General features: G+C 46.6%; 1 protein-coding gene across 11 annotated transcripts in view; it reads left to right on the plus strand.

Moving 5' to 3' along the window:
- JAKMIP1 (janus kinase and microtubule interacting protein 1) overlaps nucleotides 1-19,032 on the plus strand; it is a 237,294-nt gene that overhangs the window by 129,537 nt on the left and 88,725 nt on the right. For all 11 annotated transcript variants that reach the window (XR_013225029.1, XR_013225030.1, XM_077301529.1 and 8 more), the window contains exons 12-15: nucleotides 11,558-11,620; nucleotides 14,123-14,221; nucleotides 17,220-17,321; nucleotides 18,033-18,086. Coding sequence is in view for 9 of the 11 variants with exons in the window: in XM_077301529.1 (XP_077157644.1) it covers nucleotides 11,558-11,620; nucleotides 14,123-14,221; nucleotides 17,220-17,321; nucleotides 18,033-18,086 (318 nt within the window). In the remaining 2 variants the exon portion in view is untranslated. The remainder of the gene's footprint in view (nucleotides 1-11,557; nucleotides 11,621-14,122; nucleotides 14,222-17,219; nucleotides 17,322-18,032; nucleotides 18,087-19,032) is intronic.

A 19,032-nucleotide genomic window follows, 5' to 3' on the forward strand; every position in this document is an offset into this window, starting at 1 on the left:
AATAAATACATGCATACATACATACATACATACATAAATTGAAAGCCTGGAGGGAGAGCTCTGACTTGCTGCCCACCTAAGTTAAAGGGAAAGAGAGAGAACAAAAATATTCCTCTATGAAACTGGACACTAAATGCCAGGATGCAAGAGTGGACTTGGATTGTTGGCTCGAAAAGGGATGTGCTTAAAATGATATCACTTTTGGGTTTAGAGCAGTGAGGATTCTGTGAAAGCCCCCCGTTGCCCCCACAGGAGGAGAGGGAATGGTTCTCCAAATGAATGAGCATTCCAGCTGTCTGGGGCATGGAGGTGTTGAGGGATCACCAAGGGACCTTGGTCAGGAGATCTGTACTTTACTTGAGAAAGGAACTGTTTCAAAAAGAACAGTTTATGAATGGATAAATGAATAAATGTACATATAGCATTGTATGAAATAAAAGAGTTGAGTGAGCCACTCGAAACAGGTGCAAGAGAGACAGCTAAGACAGTCTGTTACTGCATGGTGTATCTTTATGCTTTAGTTCCTGAACTGGCAGGTGCTGCGCTAAAACAGAAACAAAACCAGGCATTGCGCTTAGCCCAGGGCACTGGGCTTCTCCTCCTTTTCCCAGGTGATGTTGTGGTTGTGGATGTTTCTGCCTAATAATGCAAGAAGCTGCATTTGCTTCTTAGGCGGTTTTGACTCTGTAAATGTGGAGTGCTGAGATAAAAATTCTGATCATTTTTCAAAATAAATCTGATATTGTTAATGCAGTTTTCTAGATGATGTGGCATTCTTTTTTTAAAATTCTTTTAATTATTGGGCCAGAGCTTCATCAATATGGGATTGAGATGTTACACATTTTTAAAAGTTGTTAAAAGGTGGGATGATATAATTGTCACTGTAAAGGTATCAGTGCTTTCCCTAAGTGCAGGAGAATATGCTTTGCAATCTTTTATCTCAGTGATCTGCACCCAGTCCCTGTAAAGCTGGCTGGAGCAGATATAGCCGTGTTCCAGCTGAGCAGCAGAGATTTTTAAGCCAAGGGGCTGCCAGTGGGCTGTGATCCTGCCAGTTTCGTGATTAGCTGTATCTTCTCTTGTGAGTGAATGTGGCAATGTGCTCAATGTGGCAAAAATGTAACAAAACGGGGGATGGGAATGGTGGTCTAGGATCACTGTGGAGGCAGTCCATAAACACCTAGTTTCTTTAAATGAAACAATGTCTTCTGGGACAGATGAATTGCATCCAAGGGTACTAAAAGACTTGCAGATGCCCATTGGCTGCTTGGCCCGGCCTCACCTGGCCCGGCCGGTGACTCACCGCACAGACTGAACTGGCAGCCCGCAAGGTGAGTCCTCCACCCTGGGTACTCCTCCACCTTAAGAAAGGAGCAGGGATGCCGTGTTGAAGACGCGGCATCCCTGCTCCTTTCCAGCCCTGGGAACCCTGTCCATGGGGGGGGGAACTCCGTCGCCAGCTGGATAGAGGCAGGTCGGCAGTGCTGGTTCTTCTGGACCTGTCGGCCGCTTTTGACACCGTGGACCACGAACTACTGGTCCACCGCCTCGCCGAAACGGGGATATGGGGCACAGCTTTACGCTGGATACGCTCCTTTCTCCAGGACCGGACCCAGAGGGTAGCAGTGGGAGATGAGCTCTCGCGCCCCTACAGACTTCCTTGTGGAGTCCCACAGGGCGCTGTCCTCTCTCCCACATTGTTCAACGTCTTTATGCGCCCTCTGGCCCAGCTGGTGCGGAGTTTTGGGCTGGGTTGCCACCAGTATGCTGATGACACCCAGCTCTATCTCCTCATGGACGGCCGCCCGGACTCTCCCCCGGAACCATTTGCCAGATGTTTGGAAGCGGTGACAGAATGGTTCGAGCAGAGTCGCCTGAAACTCAACCCCTCCAAGACAGAGGACCTGTGGTTGGGACATAGGGGGCGGGAACAGGAAGCGCGTTTACCCACCCTGGGAGGGACGCACCTTACCATCGCGTCCCAGGCCAGGAATTTGGGTGTGATCATTGACGCCTCCCTGACCTTGGAGGCGCAGGTCAAAAGAGTAGCGGGCCAGGCATTTTTCCAGCTTCGCCAGGCCCGACTACTAGCGCCCTACCGGTCCCCCGAACACCTAGCCACAGTGATCCATGCAACGGTCACCTCCAGAATAGATTTCTGTAACTCGCTCTACGCGGGCCTTCCCTTGTCCTTGGTCCGGAAACTCCAGCTAGTGCAAAATGCAGCTGCCAGGGTCCTCACTGGTACACCTTGGAGGGCCCACATTCAACCAGTGCTGAGGCAGCTGCACTGGTTGCCAATTGCTGCCCGGATCCGGTTCAAGGTTTTGGTTTTAACCTTCAAGGCTTTACGCGAGTTGGGACCCACATACCTGAGGGACCGTCTATCGCCCTATGCCCCCCGCAGAGCCTTACGTTCTGCAGGAGAAAATCTGCTGGTCGTTCCCGGCCCCAGGGAAGCACGCCTGGCCTCGACCAGGGCCAGGGCCTTTTCGGTCCTGGCCCCTACCTGGTGGAATGAGCTCCCGGGAGAACTGCGGGCCCTGCAAGATCTTCCATCATTCCGCAGGGCCTGCAAGATGGAGCTCTTCCGCCAGGTTTACGGTTAAGGCCAAGGCTAACATCTATGCCCCCCATGGGGACCCGGGACCTGGGATTGAGATTGGGGATTAGTACCATCAGTATCCCCTCTCCACCTGCTTGTAGTAGGAGGGGGAGGTTGATTAGCCTATCTTGCCAGGTTAGCTTGCTAACCGATAATGTTATATTGTAATTGTTGTTGAGGGATTTTAATGGATTTTATTGGGGGTTTTAAAATGTTGTAACCCGCCACGAGCCGTAAGGGAGTGGCGGGCAATAAATCGAAAGATAATAATAATAATAATAATAATAATAATAATAATAACTGTCAGTGGAGCCATTCTCTCTCCCCAAGGAGCAGCCTCATCGCATCGCAGACAAGGCGAGGCTGCTCCTGGGGCCGGAACAAGGCCCTTGGACACTCCGGGGTGGTTGTTTTTCCTAAATATAAAGGAGGTACATAGGACGTATATATTGTTTGAAACTGGAATAACTACTTTGTTAAGATAAATATGTTCTCTTCTGTTCTTAGAAAATAATGGTTGACAAGCATGTATTAATTGTATGCTTTTATATTTAGGAAAAACAACCACTGATAACAACCACTGATGAAAATACCTTTGAAAACAGTTTAAATCTGGAGGCTGTTTTGGTTGTTCTATGACAATTAAAAGACATTTCTATTTATAAAAGGTAAAGGTAAAGGTATCCCCTGTGCAAGAACTGGGTCATGTCTGACCCTTGGGGTGACGCCCTCCAGCGTTTTCATGGCAGACTCACTACGGGGTGGTTTGCCAGTGCCTTCCCCAGTCATTACCGTTTACCCCCCAGCAAGCTGGGTACTCATTTTACCGACCTCGGAAGGATGGAAGGCTGAGTCAACCTTGAGCCGGCTGCTGGGATCGAACTCCCAGCCTCATGGGCAAAGCTTTCAGAAGGCTGCCATACCACTCTGCGCCACAAGAGGTTTTCTATTTATATTTATTGTTAAATTGTTTAAATGTTTATTATAGCCTAGGGTAGGTTCTTTCTTCTGTTATAAGACTACTGTAGCTGGAAAAATTTGGAACAAATAATCAAACACTTGGTTCTTGAGCAGCTGGAACTGAGAGCTGTGATTTCTAAGACTCAGCATGGGTTTTGCAAGAACAAGTCATGTCAGACCAACCTTATCTCTTTTTTGAGAAACCTTGCTGGATCAGGGGGATGCTATAGACATAGTTTATCTGGATTTCAGTAAAGCTTTTGATAAGGTTCCACATCATATTCTGATAGACAAGCTGGTAAAATGTGGTATGGATCCTAATCATTTCAGATGGATCAGTAACTAGTTAACAGATCCCCAAAGGGTACTTGTAAATGGTTCAGCATGCTCTTGAAAAAGTGGCGTGCCCCAGGGATCTGTCCTGGAACCTGTGTTGTTCAACATATTGATAAATTATTTGGATGAGGGGTTAGAGGGGATACTTATTAAATGTGCAGATGATCCAAAACTGGATTTAGTATCAAACTGGGAGGGGTAGCAAACACAACAGAAGACAGAATCAGAATACAGGATCGTATCCAGATCATGGGAGGTGATGATACTGCTTTACTCTGCTCTGGTTCGGCCTCACTTGGAGTACTGTGTTCAGTTTTGGGCACCGCAGCTGAAGAGGGATGTTGACAAACTGGAATGTGTCCAGAGGAGTGCAACAAGGATGGTGAGGGGTTTGGAGACCAAGACATATGAAGAAAGGTTGGTGGAGCTTGGTCTGTTTAGCCTAGACGGGAGATGACTGAGAGGGGATCTGATAACCATTTCCAAGTATTTAAAAGGGTGCCATATGGAGGATGGAGCAGAATTGTTCTCTCTTGCCCCAGAGAATATGAAAGGGGTGAAATTAATTCAAAAGAAATTCCATCTAGACATCCGGAAGAAATTCCTGAGAGTGGTTTCTCAGTGGAACAGGCTTCCTCGGAAGGTGGTGGGCTCTCCATCTTTGAAAATTTTAAAGCAGAGGCTAGATAGCCATCTGAGGGAGAGGCTGATTCTGTGAAGGCAAAGGAGTGGCAGGTTACAACAGGTGCTAGAGCTTGGCAGTGGGAAAAGGAAGGGGAGATGTTGTCCAGTCTGTAAGAGCATGGGGTTGAATGTGTGTGTTGTGTGGGAGGTTGTGGTGGCATGGTGGCACATGAGGACGTGGGTGTGGAGATATGGGTGTCAAGAACCTGTGGTTTGGAATGTTCGTTGAGTGTGGGAGAGGACTGACCATTGGGTATTGTGGCATAGTGGTTACAGATGAGCTTTCCAGAGCCTTGTCTTCAGATATGTGTAGGGAAAATCAGACTGGAGACTCTTCTTAGGGGAAGATTACATGGCAACCAATTCCTCCCAGTTCTGCGTCATTTCCCTTCTTGTGTGAATTAGGCCACATTCACCGAAATGCCCCTCTGCCCTAATACACATGGGGTAGTCACAGTACACAGGTGTCCACCCTTTTCCTTCTTTTCCATTTTTTTACTGTTGATAAAATGTTATGTGCCCACATGCTTCTTTCATAGTTGCTCCTTAGAAGAACGGATTCTTGTACCCTATTTCTTACTACCCAAAGGAGTCTCAAAGTGGTTTACAAACACCTTTTCCATTCGTCTCCCCACAATAGTCAACCTGTGAGGTATGTGGGACTGTGAGAGATCTGAGAGAACTGGGAATGGGCCGCAGTGACCCAGAAGGCCTCAGGTGTCTCAAAGCATTTTCCAATCGTCTTCCCTTTCTCTCCCTATAGCAGATTCCCCATGAGGGTAGAGATCCTGTTTTTTATTTACCAGGCCAAAGTTTTTTTTATTTGCCAGGCCAGTTCCCATGTCTCTCCAGTCATTTACTTATTCACTATATACAGTTTCAGGCTCTAAATATTTATTTAGATCTTCCTGCACTTTCCAGACTCACAGGACTGATGCTGGTCTGCCTGTCTGCGCCCCAGAATACAAACAGTTGCTGGTAAGGGCTGGCCATAACCCATAGGCCAGGAGGGACACTCCTGCACCACTCCCTCCCAACTGCAGGCAAAAATGGCTCCTTTGAAGGCTGGACTCTGAGGCATTGTACGATTTTGAAGTCCCACCTCCCAAACTCCAGGAATATTTCCAATCCAGGGGTGGCCCACCTCCAGGTTGGGCCTTGAGAGCTCATGGAATTACAGCTCACCTGCAGAGTATAAAGATTAGCTCCCCAGGCAGAAAGGGCTACTTTGGACAGGGTTGTGGTAGAGGAGAAACATTTAAGGCCTACCACACAGGTTGCTGTTGAATTGAAAGACTTGAGGCCTACTGCACAGGGTTGTTGTGCAGATGAAACAGGAGACAAAAGAGCCAGTTTCCTCTGCAGAATAACGCTATGCAGTGGCCTCAAATCTGCAGAGAGTTGCAAAGAAGAAAGGGGCTGATAATAGATCTATGCCTCCCCCGGGGACTCGGGTTCTGGACCCGAAGCAAAACATCATCAGGACCTCCTCTCTACCCGCTAGTAGTGGAAGGGAGGGGGGGAGTTGAGCTGCCATTCTTGCCATGCCGGCAATATTGGCAATGTTATTATTGTTTTATGGGGTTTTAATGGGGAATTGCGATATTGTTACCCGCCACGAGCCGCAAGGGAGTGGCGGGCTATAAATCTAATAATAATAATAATAATAATAATAAAGACACATGCCTTGGCTGTGTCTAACCTCCGAGCAGAGCAGTATTTTAAGTGAGAAGGGGCTTTCCTGTGGCCTTCCTGTCAGGCAACTGTTTGGCAGAAGGGGAAAGTCCCCCCCCCTCAAAAGGAAGGCCCTCAGACTCCCCTGCGTTGCTCTTGGAAAGGCCTCAGTCAGGGGCTGTCAGAGGCTCCTTCGCAGCAGGCCTGAAGGGGGGGGAGGGGGGAGCACTCTGCAGCCTCCTGCCAGCTCTGTCAGGGCTCTGAGGCCATTTGCAATTGGACATGACAGTTAGGACAGCCTTGGGGCGAAAAGGGCTGGCGCAGCCTCTGTTCTCATCCCCCTTGGAAGGCCTACTGACCTCCTCTCCCTGCAGTGGTCAGGGGCAGACTGGCAGCAATGTCTCCTGATTGCCCTGGAACTCTGGTCTGTCCTGGTGAGGGCCCAATCAGAAGGCACTTCATGCCTCACATAGGCCCCTCCACTTGTCAGTCCGGGGCCAAGGGGCCAATCCAGGAATTTTGATCCCAGACTCAGCCCACCCCAACCCTTCTTACTGTTTTATTAAGAAGGACATATGATCCTGATAGACTCGAGAACTGGTCTAAACTGAATAAAATGAAATTCAGTAGGGACAAATGTAACGTTCTGTATTTAGGTAGAAAAAAACCATCTACACCAATATAGGATGGGAAAGACTTCTCTTGGCAGCATCAAGTGTGAAAAGGATCTAGGAGTCTTAGTAGACCATCCATTGAACATGAGTCAGCAGTGTGACTCAGTGGCTAAAAAGGCAAATGGGATTTTGGGCTGTATCAAACGGAGTTTCGTGTCCAGATCACGGGAGGTGATGGTAACCGTTTTACTCTGCTCTGGTTCTGCCTCACTTGGAGTCCTGTGTTCAGTTTTGGGCACCACAGTTGAAAAGGGATGTAGACAAGCTGGAGCATGTCCAGAGGAGGGCAACAAAGATGGTGAGGAGTTTAGAGACCAAGACATATGAAGAAAGGTTGGGGAAGCTTGGTCTGTTTAGCCTAGAGAGGAGACAATTGAGAGGGGACCAGAAACAATGGGATGAAATTAATTCAAAAGAAATTCCGTCTTATCATCTGGATAAAGTTCCTGACAGAGCGGTTTCTCAGTCAAACAGGCTTCCTCAGGAAGAGGTGGGTTCTCCATCTTTGGAAATTTTTAAACAGGCGGGATAGCCACCCGACAGAGAGGCTGATTCTGTGAAGGTTCAAGGGGCTGGCAGGTTACAGTGGATGAGCGATAGAATTGTGAGTGTCCTGCATATTGCAGGGGGTTAGACTAGATGATCCAGAAGGTCCCTTACAACTCTATTCTGTTATGATTCAATGACTATATATAGAGCCTCTTGTGACACAGGGTGGTAAGGCAGCAGAAATGCTCTCAGAAGCTACAGGGTGGTAAGGCAGCAGAAATGCTCTCAGAAGCTGTCTGCCCATGAGGCTGGGAGTTCAATCCCAGCAGCCGGCTCAAGGTTGACTCAGCCTTCCATCCTTCCGAGGTCGGTAAAATGAGTACCCAGCTTGCTGAGGGGTAAACGGTAATGACTGGGGAAGGCACTGGCAAACCACCCCGTAGTGAGTCTGCCATGAAAACGCTAGAGGGCGTCACCCCAAGGGTCAGACATGACCCAGTTCTTGCACAGGGGATACCTTTACCTTTACCTTTATGACTATATATGGAGAGAGGGGTATTGTGTATGTAGATTTGCCAAGTACCAAGCTTGAGTTCTGATACTGGATCCAGGCAGATGTGGAACCGACCAATGCACAGCTAGGTTTCCATCTGCTGGATCCAGTCAGTTTGAATCATTCAAGTTTGATCTAGCCAATTGCGTGCACCAGCGGAAAGGTCTTTTGTCTGACACATGTTTCTTATTGTCTACTACAACATATACTTACTGCTGAGATCACCAATAAAGAGCTGTTCATTTGCCTGATCCCTTTCTAAGAACCCAGAGATCTAACAGTTTCCCGGGACTGACCCTACCTGTCTTCAAAGCCATACGTGGTCTGGGCCTTTCTGCCTACAACCCCCAAAGAGCTTTGTGCTCTACCACTTCAAACCAGCTGGTGATCCCTGGCCCCAAGGAAATCTGCTTGACCTCAACCAGGGCCAGAGCCTTCTCTGTCCTGGCCTCCACCTGGTGGAACAAGCTCCCAAAGGAGATCTAAACGAAACTAAAACAATTCTGCAGGGCTTGCAAAAGGGAGCTTCTTTGACAGGCATTTGACTGAGGTCAGCCAAAGCTAATCAAAATTGACTGGGCCCCCAAACCACCTTCCCATGAATCCATACACTTGAACTGAGCAACCATGGGTCAGTTAGAGTGATACTTGTTAGAATTTTATCCCCCCTGTTCATTACTGTTATTATTGTTATTATTCATCTGACATAGCCATTGAGTTTTATGTATTACTAGTAATCAAGCCTGCTGTAGTCACAATACAGCGGGCGCTAGGCAACGGAGCTGGCGCTTCGCACCTCCCGACGCATCAGGCCGCCGGCAAGGGACAAACTGCAAGCTGCAGTCGGCAGGGCGGGAATCGGAGAGGCCAATCGGCAGGCGCTTTGCGCCTGCCGATTGGCCCCGCCGATGGTCTGTCCGGAGGAAGGGGCCAATAGGCTTTATTTAGTCCTTACAGCTTTATTTAGTCCTCAGCGCCCGCCGTACCGCGGGCGGGGTTAGGACTAGAGGCAAAGTCTATTGTATCCAGGAATACAATGGGAGCGAGAGCTTGGCAGTAGGAGGGGTTGTACAGTCTGTAAGGGCATGGGGTTGAATGTGTGTATTGTGCGGGGGGTTGTGGTGGTGTGGTGACAAATGAGGGCGTGGGTGTAGAGATATGGGTGTCAAGAACCTGCGGTGTGGAATATTCATTGATTATGGGAGAGGACCTTTGGGAATTGTGGCATAGTGGTTACAGATGAGCTTTCCAGAGCCATGTCTTCAGATATGTGAAGGCAAAATCAGACTGGAGACTCTTCTTAGGGGGCGATTAAATGGCAACCAATTCCTCCCAGTTCTGCATTCAACATCATTTCCCTTCTTGTCCCCCTGCCCTAATACACATGGGGTAGTCACAGTACACAGGTGTCCACCCTGCTTCTTCTGTCTCCATTTTTTTACTGTTGATAAAATTTTATGTGCACAAATGCTTCTTTCACGGTTGCTCCTTAGAAGAAGAGCTGGATTTTTGTACCCTGCTGTTTACTACCCAAAGGAGTCTTAAAGCGGTTTACAAACACCTTTTCCCTTCTTCTCCCCACAATAGACAACTGTAAGGGATGGGGGCTGTGAGAGGTGTGAGAGAACTGGGAATGGGCCGCAGTGACCCAGCAGGCTTCAGTTGTCTCAAAGCAGTTTCCAATCGCCTTCCCTTCCTCTCCCCATAGCAGACTCTCTGTAAGGGTGGTGGGGTAGAGAGCCTCACTTGGAAGATGGCAACCCTAAGAGGACGTGCACAGCAGTCTTGACCTTAGTCAAGTTTATACACACCTAGGTAGTGTGGAATTCCAAAAGATGAATCTACACCAATCTGGCAACCTTACCTCCTCTCTGCAATGTTTTCTTGACTTAAAATAGGTCAGGGGTGCTAGGTAGCTGTGGGGGCATTACACACTTTTGCTGCTCATCTCCAGACTATACAGACCAGCTTTGCAGGCAAAAATGGCAACTTTTGGAGGGGTGGAAGTACAGCTCATCTCTAGGCAGTTAGGCTCAAGGGAAAGCTTTCTCCCCTCACATGCATCCCTTCAAAAGGAATGCACGTGGCCCCAAAATCGGTTGCTTGGCTGGTGATATCTGCCTTTCTGAAGCCTGATACCTACTGCTGGCAACTGCAAGGCCAAGTTGTTACCTAATAAAAGTGGGTCCCCTAGTTTCCCCCAAAGTCTCACTGTCTTGTTGTTGTTAGGTGTGAAGTCATGTCCAACCCATCGCAACCCCATGGACAATGATCCTCCAGGCCTTCCTGTCCTCTACCATTCATATCCACAACAAATATACAGTAGAGGTGACAAATAGATTTAAAGAATTAGATTTGATAGACAGAGTGCCTGAAGGACTATGGACGGAGGTTCGCGACATTGTACAAGAGGTAGCAACTAAAACCATCCCAAAGAAAAAGAAATGCAAGAAATCAAAATGGCTATCTGAGGAAGCTTTACAAATAGCTAAAGAGAGAAGGGAAGTGAAAGGCAAGGGAGAAAGAGAAAGATACACCCAACTGAATGCAGAATTCCAGAGAAAATCTCTCAAAAACGCCTCCCTCCCCTCAGTCAGGGGCTGTCAGAGGCTCCTTCTCAGCAGGCCTGAAGGGAGGGGGGAGGGAACGCACTCACCAGCCTCCTGCCAGCTCTGTCAGGGTTCTGAGGCCATTTGCAGTTGGAAATGATAGGACAGCCTTGGGGCGAAAAAGGCTGGTGCAGCCTGTCCAAGACTCTGTTCTCATCCCCCTTGGCAGCTGTACTAACCTCCTCTCCCTGCGGTGGTTAGGAGCAGACTGGCAGTGATGTCTCCAGATTGCCCCTGGGTGAACAGGCCCTATCAAAACTTTGGCCCAATGATTGGGCCTTCCAACTGGCTTCACGCCACTCGACTGGCTAGAACTCTGTCCTGTCCTGGTGAGGGCCCAATTTGAAGGCGCTTTGTGCTTTCCGATTGGGCCCTCACCCGGACAGGCCCCATCCACTCTCCGCCCACTTAGCCCTTAACCAAATATGTATACTGCTCCTCGAGCAGTGTAAAGATTCTTGTTCTTGTTCCATGTGAGCCACCCTGGGCCTAAGGTGGGTAGTATAGAAATGTAATTAATAAACATCAGGCTAGCCTGAGATATCCAGGTCAAAGTAAGAGAAGTCCAGGGGCACTTTGTCATTGCCCTGGACTTCCTTGGTGATTCTCATCGAAATACTACCCAGAGCCAAGCCTGCTTAACTTCTAAGATCTGATGAGATCAGGCTGGGCTGGGCCATCCAGTGTAAGGCAGTTTGCACCATGTATAAAGTTATTTCCCCTTTTTCTCCATACAACTTAAAATAGATCTTTAAATGTAGATAACCAGCAAGATCAAGCCACATATAGTGTTTCTGCTCTGTAGATCTTATTATCAGATGACTCTAATTGGTCCAAGATCAACTGTTGTAGGAAGAAGCTTCTCTTCAATTTTTAAAGAGAGTTCTCCTTTATGCTGCTGAATTCACTTTGTTGTATTGGTCCTTCATGGGATGGATGCACTTACCCTATTATTGCATGTTCTGTATTGTAGGATTCTAAATGGATAGAAGAAAAGCAGGTACTGATCAGGACAAACCAGGAATTTCTGGAAAAGGTATGTGAAGAGAATGACATCTTTGGTATTACCTGCACTGAGCCTCTTGTGGCGCAGAGTGGTAAGGCAGCAGACATGCAGTTTGAAAGCTCTGCCCATGAGGCTGGGAGTTCAATCCCAGCAGCCGGCTCAAGGTTGACTCAGCCTTCCATCCTTCCGAGGTTGGTAAAATGAGCTTGCCGTATTCAGTCTGCCATGAAAACGCTAGAGGGCGTCACCCCAAGGGTCAGACATGACCTGGTGCTTCCACAGGGGATAAATTTACCTTTTTAATTGTTGTGAAATCAAACACACTGTGACTTCTTTGCTAGGTGGAGAAGAGTCTTTATGTGGGAAGCGGAGCTTGATAAGGCAATCAAACTTGATAAGGCTATCAAAAGGAGAGCTTTCAGAAAATTCAGTACATTGGTAGAAGATGGTAGAAGATAGTATGGATTATAGTTGAGCTTTTTCAACATGAACACTTTTATTTTAGATCTCATTTCTGCTAATAAACATCAGCTGTTCTAAATTTTGTAGCCAGTATACAGCTCCCTGGACCAATGGGCTTCTCTGCGTTTTCATTTCCCTTCCTTGTTGCTTTAGGGTTTTTCTTTTCTGTTCTGCAGGTGTTTAACTCCCTGTGGATGATTCGGCATTGCATTGTTTTATGTCTAGCATAAAACCCTACAGTTTCAATCATTTACCTCACTGGGGTGTTGCTGTTGCTTTCTGTCGTCTCCTCCCTGCTGTTCTGCATGTGTTTTGCTCCTTCTAGCAGTAGTTTCAATTTGGCATCAATTTATAATAATAATAATAAGAAGAAGAAGAGTTGGTTCTTATATGCCGCTTTTCTCTACCCGAAGGAGGCTCAAAGTGACTTAAAGTCGCCTTCCCCTTCCTCTCCTCACAACAGACACCCTGTGGGGTGGGTGAGGCTGAGAGAGCCCTGATATCACTGCTCAGTCAGAACAGTTTTATCAGTGCCATGGCGAGCCCAAGGTCACCCAGCTGGCTGCTTGTGGGGGAGTGAAGAATTGAACCCGGCATGCCAGATTAGAAGTCCGCACTCCTAACCACGACACCAAGAACAGGAACAAGAAAAAACATGAAGCAACAGGAACACACACAATCAAGAAAAATGAGAATGCAAAAAGCCCTAACTATGCCACAGAGCAGTGTTCATAGCCACCCCATAGCTAGCATGTTTCTGTGGAAAATATGAGATCTAGGCAGCCAGTCCACAAATACTGCCACCCTGAAATAGTTCATATTTCACACATCTACCCAAAAGCACTATGCTTGTTCAGTTGTTTCATCAGGTCAGTTGGTGACAGCAAATACAGGGGGGAGGGTATGTTTTTCTCTTTGGCTCTTCCTTGTCCTGATCTGTGCAGGAGCCCTTAATGGTGCGGGAGGGGTGCCAGAGATGATTCCGTGCAGAGGCAAGGCTGGTTAGCAGGATGACTGCATGAAGGGGCCTGGCCTTGTAGGGCCTGTGACCACCAGATTTGCACTGGTGGTAATACCAGCAATGGAACTCCAGAGAGCACAAGTTCTTTCTTTTCTCATTTCTGGGCCCACTGGCTTCCTGCAGTGGTCATTCGGGTATTTCATGGCAGTGTCTCCAGTTTATTTACGAGCAAAGTGCACTTTGCTCAAAAATAAGCTGGAGATACAGTGTAGAACTTGTGATCAATTATACTAGAGGGAGCAAAATGCAGAGGGAGTGGGGAAGAAACATTGTGGAAAAGAAGAGCAAGGACATAACACATGCAAAAGAGCCCCTTGTGCTTGGGAAAAAATGTTTGGCCTGCAATAAAGGTATTCCTGAATTTAGAAAGGAATGCATTCTAAATGAACACTGAAAAGTTTGTATCCATCAGAGAAGAAGAAGAAGAGCTGTTTTTTTGCAGCCTGCATTTTACTACTCAAAGGAGTCTCAGAGCAGGTTACAACCACCTAGCCTTCCTCTCCCAGCAGCAAACACCCTGCGAGTTTGGTGGGGCTGAGAAAGCTCTGAGAGAACTAGGACTAGCCCCAGGTCCCCCAGCTGGCTGCATGTGGAGGAGTGGGGAATCAAACTCACCTCTCCAGAGGCTGCCGCTCTTAACCACGATGCCATGTGTGCTCTCACATAGATTCTGTTATGGAAGCACAAAACTTTATTTCTAATTATGCTTATTAATTTTTTTCAGAAATTAGCTTTTCTTTTAAGTTGTCATGTTATACAAAACATAGATATCTCTTGTTTGTCTCTTGGTCCCTGTGAGAAGCCAGCTGAGTAGTGCTGACTTCAGCAATACCAGTGAAATGCAGGAGGCGGGATCATGGCTTGTGCTCCTGTTTTTCTGCAGCGTTTCACAAGTTCATTCTGTGGCTTGAACACTAGAACAGCATGAATGTCCGCCTGTGGCAGAAGTTTCTCTTGCTTGTGTTTCTGCAAGTGATCCTTTGCTGTGTGCATTGAATATCTGACTTCTGTTACTGTCCAGAGTCCTGTGATACTTTCCCTTGTCTTAGATTCATAAATTGGAGCAGGAAGAAAACCAGCTGAAGAGTGAGATGCAAGATGCCACGGATCAGAATGAACTGCTGGAATTCCGAGTCCTGGAACTGGAAGTAAGAGATTCTCTCCGTTGTAATCTCTCAAATGGACCTGAGTTTGTCTTTGAGCCCAAGCTGAAAGTCCTGTGAGATATACTAGTGCTGGGTGCATGGGGGACGGAAAACTCCGAAAATCTGCAATTATATTTTTACAATGAATATAATGCCACCACCTTACTGCACTTTTGGAGGGAATGCTCACCAATAGCTAATTTATATATATACTATATAAATACACATACATATAGTATTTGTTTTGCATCCAATAAAATATATTTTTACCAGTCTGTTTGCCTATTGTTTGTTCCATTTCCATGACTGTTCTTTCCCTGCATGCATCACTTCAGTGACACTGTCAGTTAATACACCTCTGCATGCAAAGCTGGACCCATCCTTCATGACAGCCCTTTTACTTTTTATATTTCCTTTCGGACATTTTGTAAAAGGCAAAATATTTGTGGAATGTTTCAATTTTTAAAAACATTACCTGAATCTCCTCTTCTCACTGAAACAACAATACAAAAGGGGAAGATACAGAAAAGTTTAAATACAGAAAAGTTTTTCTCTGTCTTGAAAATGTTCCTACTCTTTCCTGCAAGTGCCTGCCTCATTACGGTGGCGCCATAATGTGCCAGGAATCAATGATGCCCAGGTCATGTCTGGTCTTTTCAAGAAGTGGGGACAGAGAGTGGTTGTGGCAGAAAGAACATTGGAGCAGCCTGCACTGGTTTCAGGCACCCCCGTGGGGAAGAAGCGCCTGTTTCTGCCTCAGTTGTGGAATCACCACCTTATGGAAATAGCCCCTCTCTCCCTGGCTGTCATTTTGACTTATTTTATGACTCCTCAAAATTTAGGTGTTAGTGCTTATCAAGATTTATTTAGGGAATGTATATGCTGCCTCTCCAGCTAGAGTGGCTCAGAAAGTAAATCAAGATAAAAACATAAGATAGCATTCAATCTTTCATATTAGCAAACATGAAAAAGGTCACTCGTCTTTGAAGAGCCAAACAGTGACTCAGGGAAGCACCTGCCCTGCCCCCAGTGCAGTTCGCCTTCAAGGTGTGGCTGGACTCCTGCTCTTTGCTGCTCTTGCAGCCCCCAGTATTAAGCCTTCGGCCAGAGGGGATGCCCCATGCAAAATATGCAGTAATTTTAAAAGAGTCTCATATCCTAATTCTGAGGCTAGGAGTTGTCGGTTCGCACAATTTTCAAATGTTCCGTTAAAAGCCTGTGGAAGACCAGATGTTCTGGCCTGATGCTAATCAGAGAGGGGAGGAGGTGCCAGGTGAGCTTCAAGAGGGAGGGGAGGCTGCCAGCAAGAAGTTCTGTCTGGATAGTGCTTCCTGCTGTCAGCAGTTTTTCTGACTCATAGGGGGAAATTTGAGAAGTATTGAAAGTAATCCAAATGATGATTGGTGCTACTTCTGTGAGAAGTTTCCACAAAGTTGCAGCATAATTTGCCTCAAATGGAGTGAGTTTTGAGGCAGCCTGATATTCCCTCATTTCTGAGCTCCCCGAGGTTTCCATAAGCCAGACTGAACTGATCAGTTCTTCATTGGGTTTTAGGCATTTGTGGATCCTTGCCCCATGAAAGATTTTATGGTTATGCCCAGATACTTCAAAGAACACTGAGAAATGTAGAACTAAGTTGAGTCCTGCGGCTCTTTTATGACCCATCAACATTATCCCACCTCCAGTCGGAACCTGGATCTGGCATTGTCCATGGTGACTCTAAGGATCTTGTAAGGTTCCTGTAATTTGGGGTTGGAGTTCCCTCCATGAGAAAAGGCTGTTTTCAGGATGCCTGGGGATGGCTGGTTGAAACTGTCCCTCCCTGAACAGCCAAGGCCAGGCAGTCCCCAAGCCATCCCGCAGATACCTTCTCTCTGCAGAATCAGCTGTTTGGCAGGTCCTGTAAAAAAATTGGTTTTCCTAAATCACCCATATTCAAATCCCTATACCAAGATTGAGATTCAGGTGATTCAGCCCAACCCCCAAAAGGCTGAAGTTGTGCCGTTTTGCACACCTCTAGCATGAACTGTCTAAAGATGCGCACAGACTCAGTACTCCAGGCTGCTTCTGCTGACTTGTTATTCTAGGTTGCCCCCTTCCAATCTGCTTCTGTGTCACAAGCTCTGGAGCATGTCTTGCGTTTGTGTCTCCAAGGCCTCCTTATCATCTGGTGAACTTTTGCCCAAGCAGTGCAAAAAATTTGCTGGCTGCTGTGATCAAGCCAGGGTTGTAGACATTCTCTACCTCCCTCAGTACTGAGTTGTGCTTTATTGTTAGGCTGCAGGCTAAAGAAGCTTTAAAAAGGGATTAGATAAATTCATGGAGGAAAGGTTACTAGCTGCTGACTGAGGGGAACTTCCATATTCAGTAATCCTCTGAATCCCAAAGCCTGGAGGCAACATCAAGAGATGACCTTGGCTTCTATGCCTCATTGGTGGCCTTCCAGAGGAACTGGTTGGCCACTGTGTGAGGAGGCTGGACTAGAGGGACCATTGGTCTGATCCAGTGGGGCTGTTCTAATGTTCCTATGAAGGACTCAGCCTCTATGCCCTTTTGTTGGCTCTTCAGGGAAAATAGATGGCTACTGTGTAAGATAGGATGCTGGACTAGATGGACCCCTGGTCTGATCCAGCGGGGCTTTTCTGTTCTTTTCAGGGAAAACCTTTGGCCTCTATGCCCTGTTGCTGGCCCTCCTGAGAAACTGGTTGGCCAGAAGCTATAACAGATGGACTATTGGTCTGATCCAGCAGGGCTCTTCTGATGTGCTAAAACTGTTATTCTGACTTTTGCTGTATTATCTTGGAAACCTCTGTCTGATGTGAATAGTCATAGATGATGTTTTGGACCTGGCCAGTTTGGCTTGAGAAGGATGTTCTATAACTGCCCTTCACACATGCATGCATGTCATTTTTCCTTTTTGCTTGGCTTGGATGAACTGGAGAGGGTGAGGAATCTTCTCATAACTGTGTATGTTCTTGTTTTGAACAAAATCTTTCCTCAGGAGAGAGAACGAAGGTCACCAGCTTTTAACCTCCAAATAACTGCTTTCCCTGAAAACTGCGGTAGTGCCCTTCAACTGTTCTGCCAGCAGGAGGGAATAAAGGTAGACATGAATTTGTCTGTTCTTCTGAGAGAGCTGAAACAGTTTCAGGTGGCTCCAGGTGTGCCAGGTGTAGCTGCCTTTTGCTCTCTTTAGGTGCAAGTGGTGAGCCTGACAAACATCCAGGCTTGGGTGTGTGAGTGGTGGAACTGTTTTCCTTCGCTCACTTCTGGGAGCACACCTCCATAACCAACATCCAATGGGCTCTGCTGGAGAGACGTGACCCAGCAAGCTAGAGCAAGACAGAAGTGGTAGGCTGAATTGCTGGGAAGGAAGGCTGGGCCTGCTCAATGACGAAAATAATTTCACATTATGACCAAGCTTGCAAGATTGTAGTATCTGGCTGTCTTTGCCAAGCATGATTCGGTAGCAGACAATTGAATACGATTCCAGGGTCCTGCAGGCAGTGCAGGAGGCAAGTTGAACAGCGGGCTGGGAAATTACCCAATGGGAACTTTATCAGTCACAAATAGATCCCCGGATTTATGTTAATCAGTGGCTAGGATGATATAACTTTAAAAAATGGGTCTTGACTCTCCTGTAATAAATTAAGGAACATGATAGGTTGCCACTGACACCAGAATTTCTTTTGTAGGATATATTTCTGGCCTAATTAATGGTGGAGGGGGGGTAAGTGGGTAGAGTTAAGCTTGTACAAATAGGTATGATCTTGATTGCCAAGTGAAAAATAAATACTGGCATTTTCTCTTTCAGGATGTGAATATCTCAGAACTTATGAAGAAGCTAGATATTCTTGGTGATAATGGGGTAGTTAATCTATTTATTTATGTAATTCAAATTTTTTATTTTTAAATGGGATTTTGTTATTGTGTCCTGGCTTGTCAGCCTGGATTCCGTACTGACAACTGGGGACTGGGAGGGGGGGGGGGTAATCAAAACCAAGGAAGTGCATAAAACATTATCCTACATTTTGGGGTTCATTTTGAGGGTTAAATTCATATTCATGTTTTCATTGACAGTTTCCTATTGGTTAGCAAATTCAGCAAAGGCATTTTTCCCCAGAAGCAGAGCTGGCCAATTACCAGATGCTTTGGGGTGGGGTGGGGGGTGGGGTGGAGTCCAGCTACCCATGAGTCCTGCTTGCAGGCTGGCCATGATTGGACTTTGATCCAACAGGCCTACTCTGACGATCTTATATATCATTGATGTGGCCTGTTTGCCAGTCTTGGTTTGATACACCCATGTTTCAGGGCATCCTGAGCAAGTCAGAGTTATAACATGTAATTAACATGGGCAAGTTAATTGGCAGCCCCCTAGCAAAGGACACCTGGCTTGGTATTTGAGCAAATATTGACAGGATTTGTCTATGTCTGACAGTATGCATCTGTAACAAAATGTTTGCATGTCATTTAACATGTATTTATTTAATTAATGATTTCTGGGCTTGCACTTATATCAGAATTTAAGTCGGGCCTCCTCCTTTATGAAATGGCAGACAAACCAGCTGCTCAAGCAGCAGTTCTTAGGGGAAAATGCCAAAGGTTTAGTAGAAGAAAAAACATTCTCAGGACCTCCATATTCTGTGCTACAAAATTCTTACAAATGACAGAGATGAAAACATTATTATAGTAGAAATTATGGCACGTTGTTATAGTAAAAACTGGGGCTGCAGGTCTAAAGGTCCTGATGCAGGATCAGAGAACTAACTGTGCAGAACAAACTAACTGCATTGTGGATCCATTGTAATCCTCCA

Source organism: Paroedura picta, chromosome 10 (genome assembly GCF_049243985.1).
Source record: "Paroedura picta isolate Pp20150507F chromosome 10, Ppicta_v3.0, whole genome shotgun sequence".
NCBI classification, from domain to species: Eukaryota; Metazoa; Chordata; class Lepidosauria; order Squamata; family Gekkonidae; genus Paroedura; species Paroedura picta.